General features: G+C 33.4%; 1 protein-coding gene across 2 annotated transcripts; it reads right to left on the bottom strand.

The window, feature by feature from the left end:
• Positions 1-2012: 2012 nt before the first annotated feature.
• On the bottom strand, positions 2013-10749 carry UBP3 (ubiquitin-specific protease 3). 2 transcript variants are annotated; one of them, XM_028214090.2, is made up of 7 exons: positions 10378-10686; positions 6918-7034; positions 6214-6272; positions 5965-6063; positions 3918-4106; positions 3540-3721; positions 2013-2853 (listed from the first exon to the last, which is right to left on the bottom strand). In XM_028214090.2, the coding sequence occupies exons 2-7, from the start codon at positions 6940-6942 to the stop codon at positions 2448-2450; spliced, it is 960 nt and encodes a 319-aa protein (XP_028069891.1). In that variant the 5' UTR covers positions 6943-7034; positions 10378-10686; the 3' UTR covers positions 2013-2447. The 2 variants fall into 2 exon arrangements, with proteins under 2 accessions (XP_028069891.1, XP_028069890.1); XM_028214089.2 differs by lacking the exon at positions 6214-6272 and having other exon boundaries at positions 10378-10749.
• Between the last annotated feature and the right edge of the window lie 6023 nt (positions 10750-16772).

Here is a 16772-nt window from a genome sequence, read left to right as displayed (position 1 = left end):
ATTGCACTTTGGAAAAATTTTATTTCCACGCACTCTTTTATCTTTGTATATATAATTTCTCAATGCATACTCTTGTGAAATTGGTTTTATGTTTTTATTCTCTGTTCACATCTCTCATGTTCCAATGATACCCTAAACTAACATCGTTGTAAAAACCACTTAAACCATTTGTTGAGTAATGCTAGAAACTCAAATATTCTATCAAAAGTTTTATTAAATGTCTCACATGGGTTGTGTGGGTCTCACACCCATGTGAGACATTTGGTAAAATTTTTGGAGCCTCTAGCATTTTTGCCATTTGTTTCACAGAGAATCAATGGTGTAGAATCATTTTTTATTCCACCTATCTTGAAAACACAACATCTTTCACAAGAAATCTCTTAGCAAATCGCTCCATGAACTTCAGATTATACAACAAACTACCTCATTTGATTTTCAGCTATATCATCAAATTGATCTTTTCAATCAACAATTTAGTCAACATCGAAAAAGTCATTAATTGTCATCGACTTGTATCAATTTCATCTATCTCTTATTTTTCATAAATTTTCGTTTTCTTCTGGAAGCAATTCTATTTTGCTTATTCGATTTTGGTCATCCGAATGAACAAGGTTTATTCGATTTTTAATTTCCGAAACATGTAAAAAAATTCGTAACTTGGTTTCCGAAATAAATTCTTAAATTCGAAAGTTGAGTTCCGAATTTGGTTTATATCTAAATTTGAAACTTGATTTATATCCAAATTCGGAACTTGATTTTCGAATAGAATTAATAATTTCGGCAATTGATATCTGAAAAAAATAACATGTTTAGGCATTCGTTTACCGAATTAAAATCGTGAAAAATAATTTTGTACAAAAAACTTACATTTGTATAATTGCTTTTATTGTAACCAAGCATATTGTTATTTGAATTTGAATTTCTATTGATTTGAAACTCTTCTATCACAAAAATCAAGAATTATGGAAGATTCTAAACAAAACATATAATCAATGGAATATAAATTTTTAGAGTAAAGTAAACAATGGAAACATTAGGATTTTTTTTTTAATATAAATTTTAACTCAAGACTTGTATATTGAGATTTTTTTGCTCTTAAAAGATATATACAAAGAATTTTTCTACATAATATTATGGGTATTGTTTGATGTCTATTATGGTCATTTTTATTTAGGATATAATTATTATTAAATTAATATTTCATTAAAGGTATGTCCTGAACTAATTAGGTGTATGAAAATAGAATTTTCCTGCACTCTGGTATGAAATTCAAGGGTTAAAATGTTACAAATAAAACTGCAAGGATGGTTTATGTGATTTCTTATACTATGTTTGGTTAAAACAGAATATAGGATAAAAATAAGAAGAGAGTAATTATTTTTGATCTTTGAATAAAAGATGAGCTACATCCGACAGTGGGAGATATACAATATCAGGAGGGTATTGCATATCTCCTTTTGTATCACATACTATTCAAACTTCCTATATTCAGAACAATTAAGGCCAAGTTTGGAAACTTGTAAAAAAGTTAAAAAGTCAAAAAATTATTCAAAAAGTTAAAAAGTTAACACTATTCACTAAAAGTCAACAATTACGGCTGCACAACTCCCAATTCGAATTTTTCTCTACAAATCAATTTTTACAATTTTTATTACACATTTTTCTATAAAAAGTCAAAAAGTTAACCCAAACATTCATATTTTTAACCTCAATTTTTTAGTCCAAAAAGACAAAACATATTTTCAACCTCAATTTTTTAGTCTAAAAAGACAAAAAGTACACTTATTTAGGACACTCCAAACAACCCCTAAATACGAGATATACGGAGACAAAAAAACATATAAGACCCACCTCATATTATATCCAATCTCTCCTTATATTCAGCCCTTTTATACGGTAAACAAACAGGTCGTAAAGCCTAAAATCTACCAGCCAAGACCTTCACAAGAGTCAAGATTACAAATCAGTAAAACTAAAAATCACATAGAAATAGTACAAAAACAAAAGGTGTGCGAAACAGTAGCTCTATGTAAATATATTAGATATTAACCAAAATCCACATACATTACAAAAACCTGATATTGATAACACCTTTCACGAAGGCCAATGAAGAATATCTGCAAGTAATTGAATCCCATTTGCATCCTATTGCAAGTTATAACATTCTCAACGTCTAAGACTGAAATTCTCGCATCACCATTTACACTACAATTTTTTTTCCCCTTTTTTTTTTTCACCTTATTGTTGGAAAAACAAAGGATGGCAAGCTTCCACCATCCACTGTACATGGCAACCATCTAAGTGTACATTTCTCTGACTAGACACATGAATCTCCTCCTACAAGATATAAGGTTAAAAAAAAAAAGGTAAAGATGATAATAAACATAGACATCAGAAGGAAAAGGAGTTTAAAATAGAAAATTTTGACACAATCGAATCACCTCTTCTCAGCTTGTGCTACCTGGAGCAAGTCTCTCATAGAACAAGATGTACCCATGATCTGTATTACTAGAATATTCCTGTGCTGAACCAAAGAAAGTCTGCACGACAGACTCGTCAATCATCTCCACGTTTTCATCGTCAAAGAACAACCAATGGTTATGACTTTTCACTAGGCTGACATAGTGTCCATGGTTAGGCCCACTTCCAACATGAACGACTACAGCAAACAGGGAATACTCAGCATCTGCATCTTCCATTGTATTGCTCAGCTTGAGCTCGAGCGGGAATACAACACGGTATGACAACTTCTTGTACCGGCCCAGCTGCTCAATATATTTGAACCGCTTTAGATGGATCACCAGAATGTGAGGTGGCTTTTTTATCTTCATTCTCTTCTGAGCCTCCTGCAAACTACATTATGAAACAATGGACCAAACTCAATTATCTGACTTAACAGAAATAAAAATTGAGATTTATTTTTCTTTCCTTCTTTTTTGAGATCATTCATCTTTTGTTATTGCGCTAGACCTGCACATCTTTTTGCAACCAGGCTATAAAAATATAGAAAGGCTTGAATAATATAAAGATGCTCAACAATTTCAATAGTTTTGTTTCTAAAACAGATCATGTGCATATGTAACTCATCCAGCACCTTGTCAAAGACTGAAGGTAAAATCAACCCACTTGAAAGGCTATTTGAGACAAAACGAACTAAATCATTTCCACGTGGTATCCAAACTCATCCTATTTAATTCAAGTAAAAATAAATTCCGCTTTGAGCAACATTATGCGTGTGTGTGTGTGTGTGTGTGTGTGAGAGAGAGAGAGAGAGAGAGAGAGAGCTAATAAAGTCAGCAGCAATTGGGGTGCCTCAAAAGCTTGAAACATCTAGACAATGATGTCATTATCAGTGCTTACCTGTGCTTACCCACCACCCTTACATAAGCACTAACAGGAAAACATCAATTACAATTTCCCATTCAAATAAAAAAGGCAGGAAAATAGCAAAAGCTAAAAAACACAACCAATACTAAGGCAATTAACAATAAAGAATTCCAACAAGTACACCAAAGAAGAACTGAGCAAATACCACCTACCTGCAGCACTTATCACAAAAGAATTTGTCTTCAGCATTTAGAGTCTCTGTGGAACTGAAGTTTCTCAAACAGCTTGTTATAGAACTGTTCTGTTCAATATCAAGGCTCAAGTCAAAAAAGGTTTCATCCCTTGCTGTTACCGTCTCACACCACAAGCACCTTGTTTCATTTGTGAGTATACCCTGAAGATCAGCCATCAGAGATGTTATATTCTTGAGAGATAATCTAAACAACAAAAAAAAAGTAGCATAATGCATTGTGGCATGCAGAAAGAAAACAAGGAGGTATTTCAGGACTAAAGCTTATCAAATGTCCAAAAACAGAATTTTCTAAATTAATTTGCAAGGTCAGAGAACAAATGAATGGACAAGGAGTCACCTGGAAATTTTTGTGCACCCAAGTGACAAGAGGCTCTTTTTTAGCACCATTGGCATGAACAGTCTTTGGCCCATTTGCAACCTTTTCAGATGGTGATGAAGTTTCTGGATCACTCTTTCCAGCATGGGACTCTTTTTCCAATATGTCAACAAGTTCATTCAGCAAATAGTTCAAAAATTCATGAGCATCCTACACAAAGAGGAAGATGATTAGTTTCTCAAATCACACGAGAAGACAGAATGGTAGAAACATGGCCATACAGTGAGCTGAAAAAAGTTCATACTGTAAGAATTTATATGGAAGCATTCAGCAAAGATGCAACATAAGATACACGACTACAAGTAAATATAATTAGGAAAAATAAACATTCATAATCCATACAAGGTAAAAGTCTGGATTTAATATAGTTCCAAAGTGTAGTAGCTCATGCACATATCACACACAACCTCATCTGCCTAAAGGAAAGTATGGATTTAATAAATTCTTCCATTTCTTTAAGAGGAAGAGAGTTGCCAAAAACAAAAACAAAAGCAAAAGCAGACATTGATTGGACTCAGCCAGGGACAAACTTAGTAATTGCACCCAAGAAGGGGAGGGGGGGTTCAAACAAAATGGGCATAGCATATTATTATCTCAATTGCACAGTATGAAATATTATTCATGTTAATTTAAGGGATATGAGTTCGTCATCCATCTATTGATAATGTCGTTGATAATTTTGAGGCCTAAAATCCTACTTTACTGAAAATTTTGCCTTGACAATGCAATTGTTATGTAATTAATTTAGCTATATCCTTTTCTCTAAAAGCTTTTCTCCATATTTGTATAATAAAGGCAAATATTTTACCAGTTTCCTTATTTTTTTTTGTTGGGAAAGGGAGGGGGGGGGGGGGGGGGGGTTAGATTTTCTCAATTTATGCATTATAAAAAACAAAAAAGGTAAAACTTTATCAAGCTTCTTTCCATATACTTCAAGGAACACAGTTTTTCCACTTTAATCAAGTCTTCTTATCACATTGAAAGAAGAAAATTTTAATAAATCCAAAAGGCAAGGATTTGAAGGTTTAATGTGAGAAAATCATAGCAGTAAGGACGGACATGGACCCTGCCTTCCCCCTACTCCTCCTCTCCTTTCTTTTCGCATCTCTTTTTGAAGTCATTACTGTGCTCAATATAGCACAAGCCTAAGCACCAATTACATTAAGCAAAGCATGCAATAAAAAAGATGGGCAAAAGTTGGAATTCTGTGCATAATGACGGTGAGACAGAAAGTCTGTGGAATTTGGAAATCAAACACAACCATACACTCACTCCAATGCAAATATTAACTCATCCAGGAAAAACTTCCAAAGTCCTAGCATTGTAGATACCTGCCATTTTTTTAGGACCCCGCAGTAGCATGATCCCCATGCCTTCAAGAGGTTATATTTTAATTCCATCCAAACCTCCACAGGCATGTACCTAATAATATTTTGTTTATAGCCATTTTCAATCTTGATGGGATGCATCTCCCGGATAATACATGTCAGTGTATGTCAAAGCAAGAGACAGATTCCATTTAGTAAAAACTAAGAGGTCTTGTAAGTTGTAACACATGTAATGGATCCAATCTTACAAGGCTATTGTAAGTTGTAAAAGAACCAATCGCAGTAACCATCCGTATAGTAGCTCCATGGTGCTTTACAAACAAGAAACATGCAGAGTGAAAAGAAAATAATCATAAATTTTGGTTTTGAAAGAAGGAAAGGGGTTGCAAAAAGTGCAGACAAAAAACTAGGCATTGCAATTCACAAGTGTCATCTTTGTGCTGAATTTGCCTCATGTCTAATCAAATTTCATTCAAGAAATTTGCAACTGATAAGATAAGTCATCAAACTCCTTTAGAAGGATAACCTGAGTACACAGAGTCAAGGTTGAAACTGAAAATACCACGATGAGACAGAAGCATGGCCAGAAAGCGCTCTAAAAATAAACTATTCATTAAATATTCCTGGTGCTTGCACCTGAACTCAATATGCCAAAACCAATAATCAAATTAAGCACATACCTGGTGCATATAGCTGCGGAAAATTTCATTTTGCTTCTTCAATCTCTGTACAAAGCGTTTTGGAGCAATGACACCTGTTTTCTTCTTTTGTGAACTTATCTACACAGGAGCAAGTCTGGGCTCAGGTAAATTTATTAGTAAACAGTTAAATATATGTGCATGTATGGTCACATGCATATAGACGCTCATTATGTGAATAAATAAGAGATCCCATTAGCACCAGCCAGTTTTTTTTGCAAGTTAATTTACTTGGATGGGGAAAGTTGACAACGAAGAGTCACGAGCAATGAGACTCAGTCCAACACCACCTTCAAAATAAATCCTCCCAAAATCAGTCAAAAGGATATCATTCAAGAAATTCAATATGCTGTCGAAATTCAACTTTTATTTATTTTTTTGTTTGTTCGGTGATAGGCCTTCAAAATTTAAAATTTTTACACCATTCTCTATCTACTGAAAGAAAACATGTTAAATTGTAAATTGTGCTACTCAACAGTTTTAATTGACACAATCATATATTTATGCTCACAGCTTCTCTCATTTTTGCTAGTCTATCTTCTCCCATATATATTTGTTGTACAGTCCACTAGATATATATAGCATTTTTTTTTTTGGGTACATTATATATGTAGCCTTTTTACCTTATATTTTGCCCCTCTTGGTTGGTTTTTTGGCTCAGCCACTGTTTGAAAGCATTTTATGCAAACCCAACAACCCCCCCCCCCCCCCCCCCCCCCCCCCCCTCCCCCTTGAAAATAAGAAAACATGGCAAAAATTGTCTTGTCCAGATGACCATGCTGCAATTAGGTGATCAATTCTAGAAATTTAGGAACCTGAGAAAGGAATTGCCAAGGTGAATTTAAAACAAAACAAAAATACAATAAGGGACGAGGAAGTACGACTATACTGCAAGAAGTAAAGAAACAATCCAGCAACTATGTCTAGAGTTTTACCTGTGTAAATAAATCTGCCAGACATGTCAATAGATTTTCTTCTGTATCTGCAAGATTTTTGTTATTTGTATAATATTCCAACAGCTGCTCACGAAATGGAACACAGAAATAGAGGGCCTGCATAAAAAGGATGACATTAGAAAGGAATACACACGAGACTACAAATGTGTCTCAAAGAAAACAATTACTTAAACAACTTATCAAATGCAAAAGATCATAAAGCAGATTATAATTGAAGTTGCCTTCATAAAATAATTTGTGACACTGTGAAGCCTCTCCCAGATGACTTCAAATGCAGTGGATATGGGCTGCTAAAGGACATTGGCAGCTATTTTCCCAACCCAAGTTCAGTTACAGACAATAGGGAGATAAATGAATTATATGCTTTTTAAAATTTGTTCCCAAAACATAAAAATTGAATTCAAATTACTAGATAGATTTAATAGGTTAGGTGAAAGTGTCAAGAATTTAATTGCTGATAAGTTATTAATTTATTTCCTTTTTCTACATTTTGCTAGCAACCAATAGAGCAGAAATGCAAAACCTCCTGCTAGCCCACCATTAAATGCCGACAAACAAATCAGTATTGTTTGTTGAATGATGTTTAAGGAAAGTTGGGAATCTATTGATACATCTCTAAATTAAAGAAATCATAGACAAGGTTCTTCCTAAGGGGCGCAATCTAGGTACACATGCCCCATGCACGCACAAAGTATACAAACAAGCTACATACTCATATAACTGAAATGTACCTGAATTCTATTAGTAAATAAAGAAAATCCAAAAGGTTTCAAGAGCTGGGTTCACTCTCTTTGTTACCCAACTACGCAAAACTTCCAAATAGGATACATTCAATTCATGAACTAAAGGAACATTCATTCCTCTTAAATGCTCCATATCAAGCAAAGAGGAGCGAAATCCCAAGTCCTCTTCTTTCTCTTATTTATGTTACCTTTTTATCAATCAAGTAATACAACCAGAAAGGCATGAATCAAACAATTCAAAAATATAAGAACAATAAAGACCAAATCTCCCCAACCTCCTTGGACATGCAACACCAGTTAGGAAGGATCTTTCATTCTCAAGTTATTCATTGTAAGAGCCTTTTGATGGGCTGCTAAACATGCAAAAAGGTAACCATGATATGAACTTCAGACTTCAAAATACCTACCCAAGGATAACTAATATGAACCAATTGAAGTCAAGTTGATCAACCAACTGCGGGAAAGGGGTTTGTTTTGTTTAGTCAATGGGATCAAACAAGGTCAGGTTCATAATTCATTCTTTGAGATTACAGTGGAAAGTCTCATCAACACATCAAGCGAAGAAAGAATGGACTCGTGGTATAAATGGATTTTTCAGTCAAAAGAGGTGGATCATCATCACAATCTGGATGTAGGAAGACATTCTTTCGGATCTGCCTTTCCATTCATAATAGATCAATCTGAAAGAGGTGACAAAACTTGAATTGTTATCCTAACTTGCCTTTTTCCAGTGAATGAAATCAAATTGAGAATCATCTATGAAAGAAGGGGTTTGAGGAATAAATGGGGATTTTCCACCCCATAGGCTATAGTAAGTTTTAACATCAAAGCTCCAGTATCAAGGTGTCCCAACAGATTCACCTTACGCCCCACGGACATGAAATTTACTAAATGAGAGGCTTAAAATCTGCAAATTGTGTCACAATCACAAGTCAAAATTTAACCAAACCAAACCAAGCCAAGCCTCAAGTCCCATCAAATGGGGTTGGTTACATGAATCCTTCTTCTCCACTCGACTTTATCAGAGGCCATTTCGTTAGTCAAATTAAGAAGGTTCATATCTTTATTTACTACACTAGCTCACGTCAATCTAGGTCTTCCTCTTCCCCTAACACTTCTATCTACCGTTACTATATCGCATCTCTTTACTATTGTCTCTGTTGGTCTCCCTACTCCTACCCATTCTCAGATATACTCATTCCTAACTCTATCTTTTCTAGTCTTATCATAGATCCACCTTAGCATCCTTATCTTAGCAACACTCATTTTATCTACATGTTATTGCTTTGTTACCCAACATTCCGACCCATACAACATTGATGGTCTACTATAAAACTTCCTTTTAGTCTGGTGGGTATTTGCTTATCGCACAGTACCCCAAACACACTCCGCCACTTAAGCCACCCCGCCTTAATTCTATGGACCACATTCATTCCAATCTCCCCAACCGTTGTGATAATCGATCTTAAATAACAAAAATGTTCACTCTTAGATAATTCTTGATTCTCAATCCTCACTTCTCCTCTGCTTCCATTGTTACTAGTACTAAAATTACACTCCATGTACTGTCTTAGTTCTGTTTATCCTAAATCCTTTAGATTCAAGTGATTCTTTCCAAATCTCCAACTTAGTATTAACTCCTTCTCTAGTCTCATCCACTAACACGATATTATTTGCAAAAAGCATACACTATGGTACATCATCCTGAATATTTTTTGTCAACTCATCCATAACTAAAGCAAAAAGATAAGAACTTAATATTGATCCTTAGTGTAACCCTACTAATCATATCAATGTAATCTTTTGTCACTCCTTTCTTCTCTAACACCCACCAAATTATATCCCTAATCACAAGTCAAAATTTCACGTGCCTAAATTCTCTTTTTAACATATATAATATAAAACCATTATGCTACAAGGATCCCAGAACTTCATTTTGCAGAAAGCCTGGTTTTCTCCATTTCCAATTCCCAGAGTAATCACCAACCATGAATTCAATTAGGACCCACCAGCAACGGTCAAAGGACGATAGGTGTGGACAAAATTTAGAGATTTACCTACTTTAATTAACCCATCAAGCACATTTAATACCGTATTTGGAGATCCCGTGAAAATTCAATTTCCCTTTGTTTTGTGTACTTAATTTCGGGAACAATATCATTGCAGTGAATGGGACTGTGGCGGAAATGGCATCCATCACTGTCAACGACAAAGTTTGAAAAGTTAGCATTCAACGAAACCCAAAGCTGATTATAATTTATACACCATCAGCTCCAAATTCCATTTATGATGCAACTCCAAATGCTAGATTTCTGCCTCAAACAAACAACCACAAGAAGCAAAATACAGACAAAATAGGACCACAGAAATTAAGCAAATGCCTCTCCAGGTCTGAATTATTCAGAAGAAGACCAAACTACAACCAAACACAAATGCTTCAAACTTTATCAATCTAAGAAGAACACCACCACCAACAACAACAGTCTCGATACAGTGCGAGCACAACAAGCATGAATCGGAAATCAAAATCTCAAAAGCATCAATTTTTTTTTTTTTTTTTTTTTTTTTTGTAAATTTCAAAATTGAATCATATCAACAAATGTATATATGTACACAGATACAGACGCAAATCTAAGAGCAACATATCGGATCAAAATGAATTTAAAAAAAATAGAAAAAAAATAGAAAAATTGGACCTGTAAAACGCTGTTACAGTAGCAGGTGTTGCCGAAATTCTCAAGTCCGAAGTATCGCTCGCCTTCAGGGAACTGGTCGCCCAGTGCTTTCTCGAGTTTGGAGCCGGCAGCACCCATTTTAGCACATCCGAAACGCCTCTCTGTCTATACGTATATATGCATATATAGCTGTGTGAATTGTTTTGTTAGGGTTTGTCTGAGGATGGGTGGAGAATCACAAATGAAAGAATGTGAAACTGAAATGAAAGCATCGTTGCTGGGAAGAAAAGAAATAATAATAATAATTGCTACGTAAATCTTTTCTTGAATGACTTAAATTTTGTTTTATCGGTCGTCCAGTCGATAAAGAGATTGATAATCGCGGTTAATAAGGTCAAGTTTGGCATGATTGAAAAAAGATAAAAAGTCAAAAAGTCACTATCCTATTTAAGTCACATCATCTTATTTAAGTCACATCACCTCTCTGACACATCACTTCAAACTCAACCCAAACCCAATCCATATTTTATAAAAAGTCAAAAAGTACACTTATTTAGTCTTCCCAAACTAGACCTAAAATGATAATTGCGGTAAACAAAGGTTTTATCCGGTCATCCGAGTGTTCGTTTGGCTGGTCGAACAATGAACACAAATTGGCCCCATTCATACTTGAAGCTCTCGATGCCTGAGGTATTTTTTTAATAATAAGCCTCTGTTTGGCAAGTGAGGTTGGAGGCTTTTTTGGCTATTTTAGCCACAAAAAACAAAATAGGCTATTTTAGCCATAACAAACAAAACATCACATCCAACCCATAATCATTACATTCTTCTCTCACAAAAAAACTCAAAAAAGCCAAAAAGCCCTTCCCAAACCAAGCTTTTAAGCCCAGGCTAAAATAGCCAAAAAAGCCAAAAAGCCAAAAAGCCAACCCACTTCCCAAATCAAGCCTAAATATATTATTGGTTCAAATATTAGTACTTAGGGATTGTTTAAGATATTCTAAATAAGTCTATTTTTTGATTTTTTATAAAATCTGAGTTGAATTTGAAATGATATGATAGAGAGATAATGTAACTTAAATAAAATGATGTGACTTAAATAGGATAGTGACTTTAAATTTTTTTAAGGAATGTCAAATCTAACCTAAATAAGAACTTCGTTGCCTCTATTGAATTTGACTCGTTCAAATTGTTTGAATTTGTGCAAATCAGTCATTTAGGCAATTGTAAGATTGATTATCCGAAAAGTCATCCAGCCAAACATTCGATTTGTATAATTTATATAATTCGAATGAACTTAAATTCGGTAGATTAATTGTTTTTTTATTAAATAAATAAATATTATAGCGATCCCGATCTTTCCCTGTCATTTACTGTATTCCGGACTCGAGTTCTGTGGTTGTATGTTGTTGTCTATACCTCATTTCTATCCTTTGATTCTTTGTATTTGCGTTTTGGGATGTGTTGGTTAAGTTTAGAACAGGTTGGTTATGAGTTGGAACAAATGGTTGCTGTCCAGGATTTGACTTCTTCGCTCGAGTGAGCTTTTTGCACTCGAGCGAGCCTTGGATATTTGCTTCTTCACTCGAGCAAAAGTTCTTGCACTCAAGTGAGGATGGTGGGTTCTCAGGTTTTTCTTCAGACGCAGCTTCCGCTCGAGCGAGCTCTCTTGCGCTCGAGCGAGCCCTGCGCAGTGTGTCTCTTCGCTCGAGCGAGGTTTCTTGCGCTTGAGCGTGTGTCTGCGTCTTTTTTGGACCTGAAGGTGAGCTTTCTTCGCTCGAACGAGCTTTCTTGCACTCGAGCGAGACCCTGTGTTTTGTCTTTCTTCGCTCGAGCGAGCACTCTTGCGCTCGAGCGTGCATCTGGGTTACAGACCTGAAGTTTTGCATTTTCACTCGAGCGATGCTTCTTGCGCTTGAGCGAGCCTCATGTGTATTAGTTTGCAGCAACGTGACTTTTTCGTCTCCTCTTTCACTCCAAAACCCTAAATCGATAATCTCTCTCTCCAAACTCTCTCTCTCTTTCTACAAATACACATTATTCTAAAGGTTTCTACCCTAGTCCCTTTGTATAAAAGCTAAAGCATTGCGAAGGCATCCTTTTGATCCGAAAAAGTTAGATTTTGGAGCATCTTGAGTTTCTCTTCTTCTTCTCCTTAAGCTTCTCCATTTGAGGTAGGGATAATCTACTCATTCTTATGAGTTTTAACATAAATTTTAGTCATTTTGTATAAATGGTAAAATTTAGGAAGTTTGGGTAAAGTTAGGGTTTGAAAATTGAAAATTTGAAATGTTTGAAAGAGGGGTTTTCTATTTTTGGACTCCATTGTGTATGTGAGGTCTTGAAATGATGTTATTTGGGTATAAGTGATGAAATTGAGACTTAGGGTTGATATTTGAGAAAGGGAGGCATAATGCCCTAATTGGACCTAAATAGGTCAGTTGTGTAATTAATGAAATTAATTATGAAAATATGAAATTAAATTGGAAATCATGAAATTAGAAAAATATGAGATGAAATAATGTTGTTGGATTGATAAATCACTCACCGATGAAAAATGTAATAAATTATCTGTCTGATAGATTTATTTATCTGTTTAGAAATAACTACTTTGGGCTATCGGTAGAGGATAGTCTTAATTGTTGTAGACACTGCATGATGATTAGAGAAATTGGAACTAATCAATTGGATTATGTCATTGAATGTGACGGTGGAATTAACGCATTGAATATGTGAATTGTGGGTCATTGTATATGACTATCTGTTTAAATACATTGCATATGTATATTGTGTGGGAGGAGATAGAGGATGTACTCCATATATTTGAGAGGAGATAGGAGATGGACTCCATAGATAATTAAGTTGGCCGAGTGTCCAAGGTGAAAGTCCCGAAATCTTTTATCTATTTGGGTGTCGGTTCCCTCGGACGTAATTCCGTAAAATGGCAAGAAAATGGAAGTGTTGAATGTTGTTGTTATTGAAGTGTTGCTATATGAGTTGTAGTCTCATTTTAAGTTGTTTGGATAATATTGAATAATGTAAGTAGATTGATTTGGATAAATGAAATCAAACGGTTTATAAACGTTGATTGGTTGTGGAAGGAATGTAGTTGGCTTTTAAGTGTTAAACATTTATGAATGCTAATGTTTTAATTAATTTTCATATTTTGTTTAGCATATTTCTACTGGATATTGGCTTACCTTACTTGGGATACCATTTTCAGGTACAGGTGATATGCCACCTCTAAGGTCTTAACTTGGAAGGTTTAGGTGTTGAAAGCTCCGTTTGGTTATTTTTGTTTTGGTGATTACATGTAAATTCAAGCCAAGGACTTTATATATAAAGAGTTAGCACTCTTCTTTTATTGTAACCAAGTTATTACTTAGAAAGATGTAAGCTCGTAGGGCATTTTATTTTGTTGTAAACAGTTGGAACTTATATGAAATACCCTTTTGTAATATTAGCTCTGATGTATGTATAGGAATGTGATTTATCAATCATGAATATAGAGCTGTTAAATGATGGGATTGTGTAATTTTTTTTTTTTTGAGGGCATTACAAATATTGTCATGTATCACTTTAATATCTACTAATTTTTTTAATAATATGGACCTTTATAATCAAAGGAAATTTTTAGCTATAGAAATAAAGGGAAAGCTATATACATCTATTATAAATTGATATAATTTTATCACAAAATGTTATAATATTAATTATAAAATGCTTAATTTTGCCTTAAATTAGCGCAACAAAAAATATTGTAATCAAACCATAAACTTTTATAATATAAAAGGGTTCGTTTGGTTTAGTTTTAAAATTATAATTTGAATATGGAGTTGTATTTTGAGTTTTGAGTTTTTGAATTATGATTTAAAAAGAGAAAATTTATTTGATTATGAGTTTTGAAAATATTTTTGGGATGATTTGTACTTTTTTTTTGATTGATTGATGTATAGAATATGAGAGAATGTGAGAGGAGAAAGGTCTATTTTGGGAAGGTGGTAAAAATCAGCTTTTTTGGTTTTAACCAAGATTTTTGGATTTTTCATAAAGTGACTTGGGAAGTTGGTAAAAAACTATTTTTTTTGGTTTTGTAGATAATATTTTTTTTAGTTGTCATGTCATGGTGTAGAACTGTAGAATTACCAAAATGCCCTCACCCAATGCAATATATTGCCATGCATGATAAAGGCACCAATTCTAATGGTAGTATCGTAATTTCACGTCTTTGATTATAATCAGAATCCCAAATCAGTTTTTGCCAAAAAACGTTGGCGTCTAGCATTTGCATTCTCACCCAAGACGCAACGTTTTAATCTGTTGCCAAAATACCACAAAATAGAGATGAGAGAGAAAAAGTGATTGATTGATTGATTAATAATTTTAAAAAAAAAATGGAAGAAAGGAGTTTTGAAAGTAATTTTGAATTGTATTTTAAAAATTTGTTTAGTTATAAATTTTGATTCAAATCATGAATTGAAAACAGAATTGAATTTTGAAAATTAAACCAAATGGTACCAAATTTTTTTAGACATTTTATTAAGTTAATTTGTGATGAAATTACGCATTTTGTGATTGATGTTAGGAAATTTTGTGGTAAAGTTATGCAAATTTGTGGTAGATAGGCTTTCCTTAGAATAAATTATATTTTACTCCCTTAAACTATTACACTTTTTCACTTTACCCCCTCAACTAAAAAATGTTACATTTATCACTTTAAATTATAAATTTGTATCATGGTGATTCTATTTACACACCATTAATATTCTTGGTATGCACCATTAATTAGTACATAATTAGTACATACACAAAATAATTTTTAGGGTTTAAAAATATCTTATTTCATATCTTAGCTTCCATTACCAATCCTATATTAACACACCACTAACATTTGAATACATATCATTACACACACAAAAAAATCTTCATTTTCACCACTACACACAATAAAAACCCCCACAATCTTCAGAATAGAGACCATCTTCGTCGGTCTTGATCTCCATCGCCGACGGAGGTTCATTAGACCTTTATTTTCGCCGATGTTGATCTCCATAGTTGATGTTAAACTCTTGTCCTGGCGGAGTGATTCATTCGGTCTCCATCTTCGCCAATGTTGATCTTCATTATCTGTGTTGAACTCTTGTCTCTCGTTGTCATTTCAGATTGTCATTCTCACCATTGATTCGCACCTTTCATTCTCACAATCAGTTTCAACATTACCACTTTGGGTGGGTACAAAATTTTGTAAAAAATTTAACAAATTTATCAAATTAGTCATGTTCAATAATACAGAGTTGAACAAACTTAATGTGTTCATACTTTATATCTGAATAACGAACAAAAGTTTAATTTATTTTTACTGAACAAACTTAAAATGTTCAATTTTTTATGTATGAACATTTAATATTTGGTCAATCTTCATAATTTGAACAAAATTGTGTTGTTTAAATATAAATAATCGAACATCGTGTAAAAGTTCAACTTTAGTTATCTGAATACGACGAACAAACTCATCGTCCCAACTTATGAATGAGATAAATAAAAAACCAAAATGTTAAGCCACAAACTAACATTTTTAATAATCAAATCAACGTTTTTAATATTTATATCAGAACCAATCATCTTAGTGTCATCCACGATTTGTAAATCTTCAAAACTAATTGATTTCAATATTCTTAAACCCTAAATCTTCAAAGGCAAAAATAAATATAATGGAGAAGAAAATGAAATAAGCTAATTGATAATAAATGATATTATGAGCGTATATTAATGGTAAAGATGTTAAAGAAATACAATATTTATATGTTAAAACCCTAAACCCAATAGGGATGATGATGTGTGAAGAGTATTTTGTGTTTTTAAATAATTTTTTTTGAATAGTTAGAATACATCCCATGTTATCCTTAACGGTCATTTCATTGAAGGATATTATTGAAATATGAATTTAATCTATTAATGGTATATATTAAGAGTATTAGTGGTGTGCAAATATAATCACCATTTGTATCAATGTAAACATTCTATTAAATAGATTAAAATTTTTAATACGTGACTTGCACAAGATGCAGTTTCTATAAATTGATCATAACTTATTTTAATTTGGCAATATATGGCAGACTGTTTGGTATAGTTTCTACTTATAATTTATTAGGTAAAAATAACTTAAATAAATTAAAAAAAAACTTATTATTTAAAAGCTGATAGAGGAGTACTTTCAGTTTTTACTTTCTAATTAATCAACTTTTAACTTAAAAAAAAGCTCTACCGAATATGACCGACATCTCAAATGAAAAGTTTAAAATAGCATTATCAATCTATTTTGTTTAGTTTTAAAAATAAAAAATATATATATAGATACATCTCTCTATACGTTTGTGTTATAAATTTAGGATATCAAAATTGTGTTTAGTAGTTGA

The sequence above is a fragment of the Camellia sinensis genome, chromosome 1, assembly GCF_055761805.1.
Source record: "Camellia sinensis isolate YWXY chromosome 1, ASM5576180v1, whole genome shotgun sequence".
Lineage (NCBI taxonomy): Eukaryota > Viridiplantae > Streptophyta > Magnoliopsida > Ericales > Theaceae > Camellia > Camellia sinensis.
Note: the sequence above shows the minus strand (reverse complement) of the source record. Positions and strands in the feature narration are given on the sequence as shown.

Bases quoted from the DNA above. Each gene is read 5' to 3' on its own strand.
- UBP3 (XM_028214089.2), bottom strand. From the start codon at position 10,494: ATGGGTGCTGCCGGCTCCAAACTCGAGAAAGCACTGGGCGACCAGTTC. The intron at 7,035-10,377 runs GTCCAATTTTTC...CTTTTTATGCAG, and splicing joins ACTGTAACAGCGTTTTACAG to GCCCTCTATTTCTGTGTTCC. The intron at 6,064-6,917 runs GTAAAACTCTAG...GCTCCTGTGTAG, and splicing joins TGGCAGATTTATTTACACAG to ATAAGTTCACAAAAGAAGAA.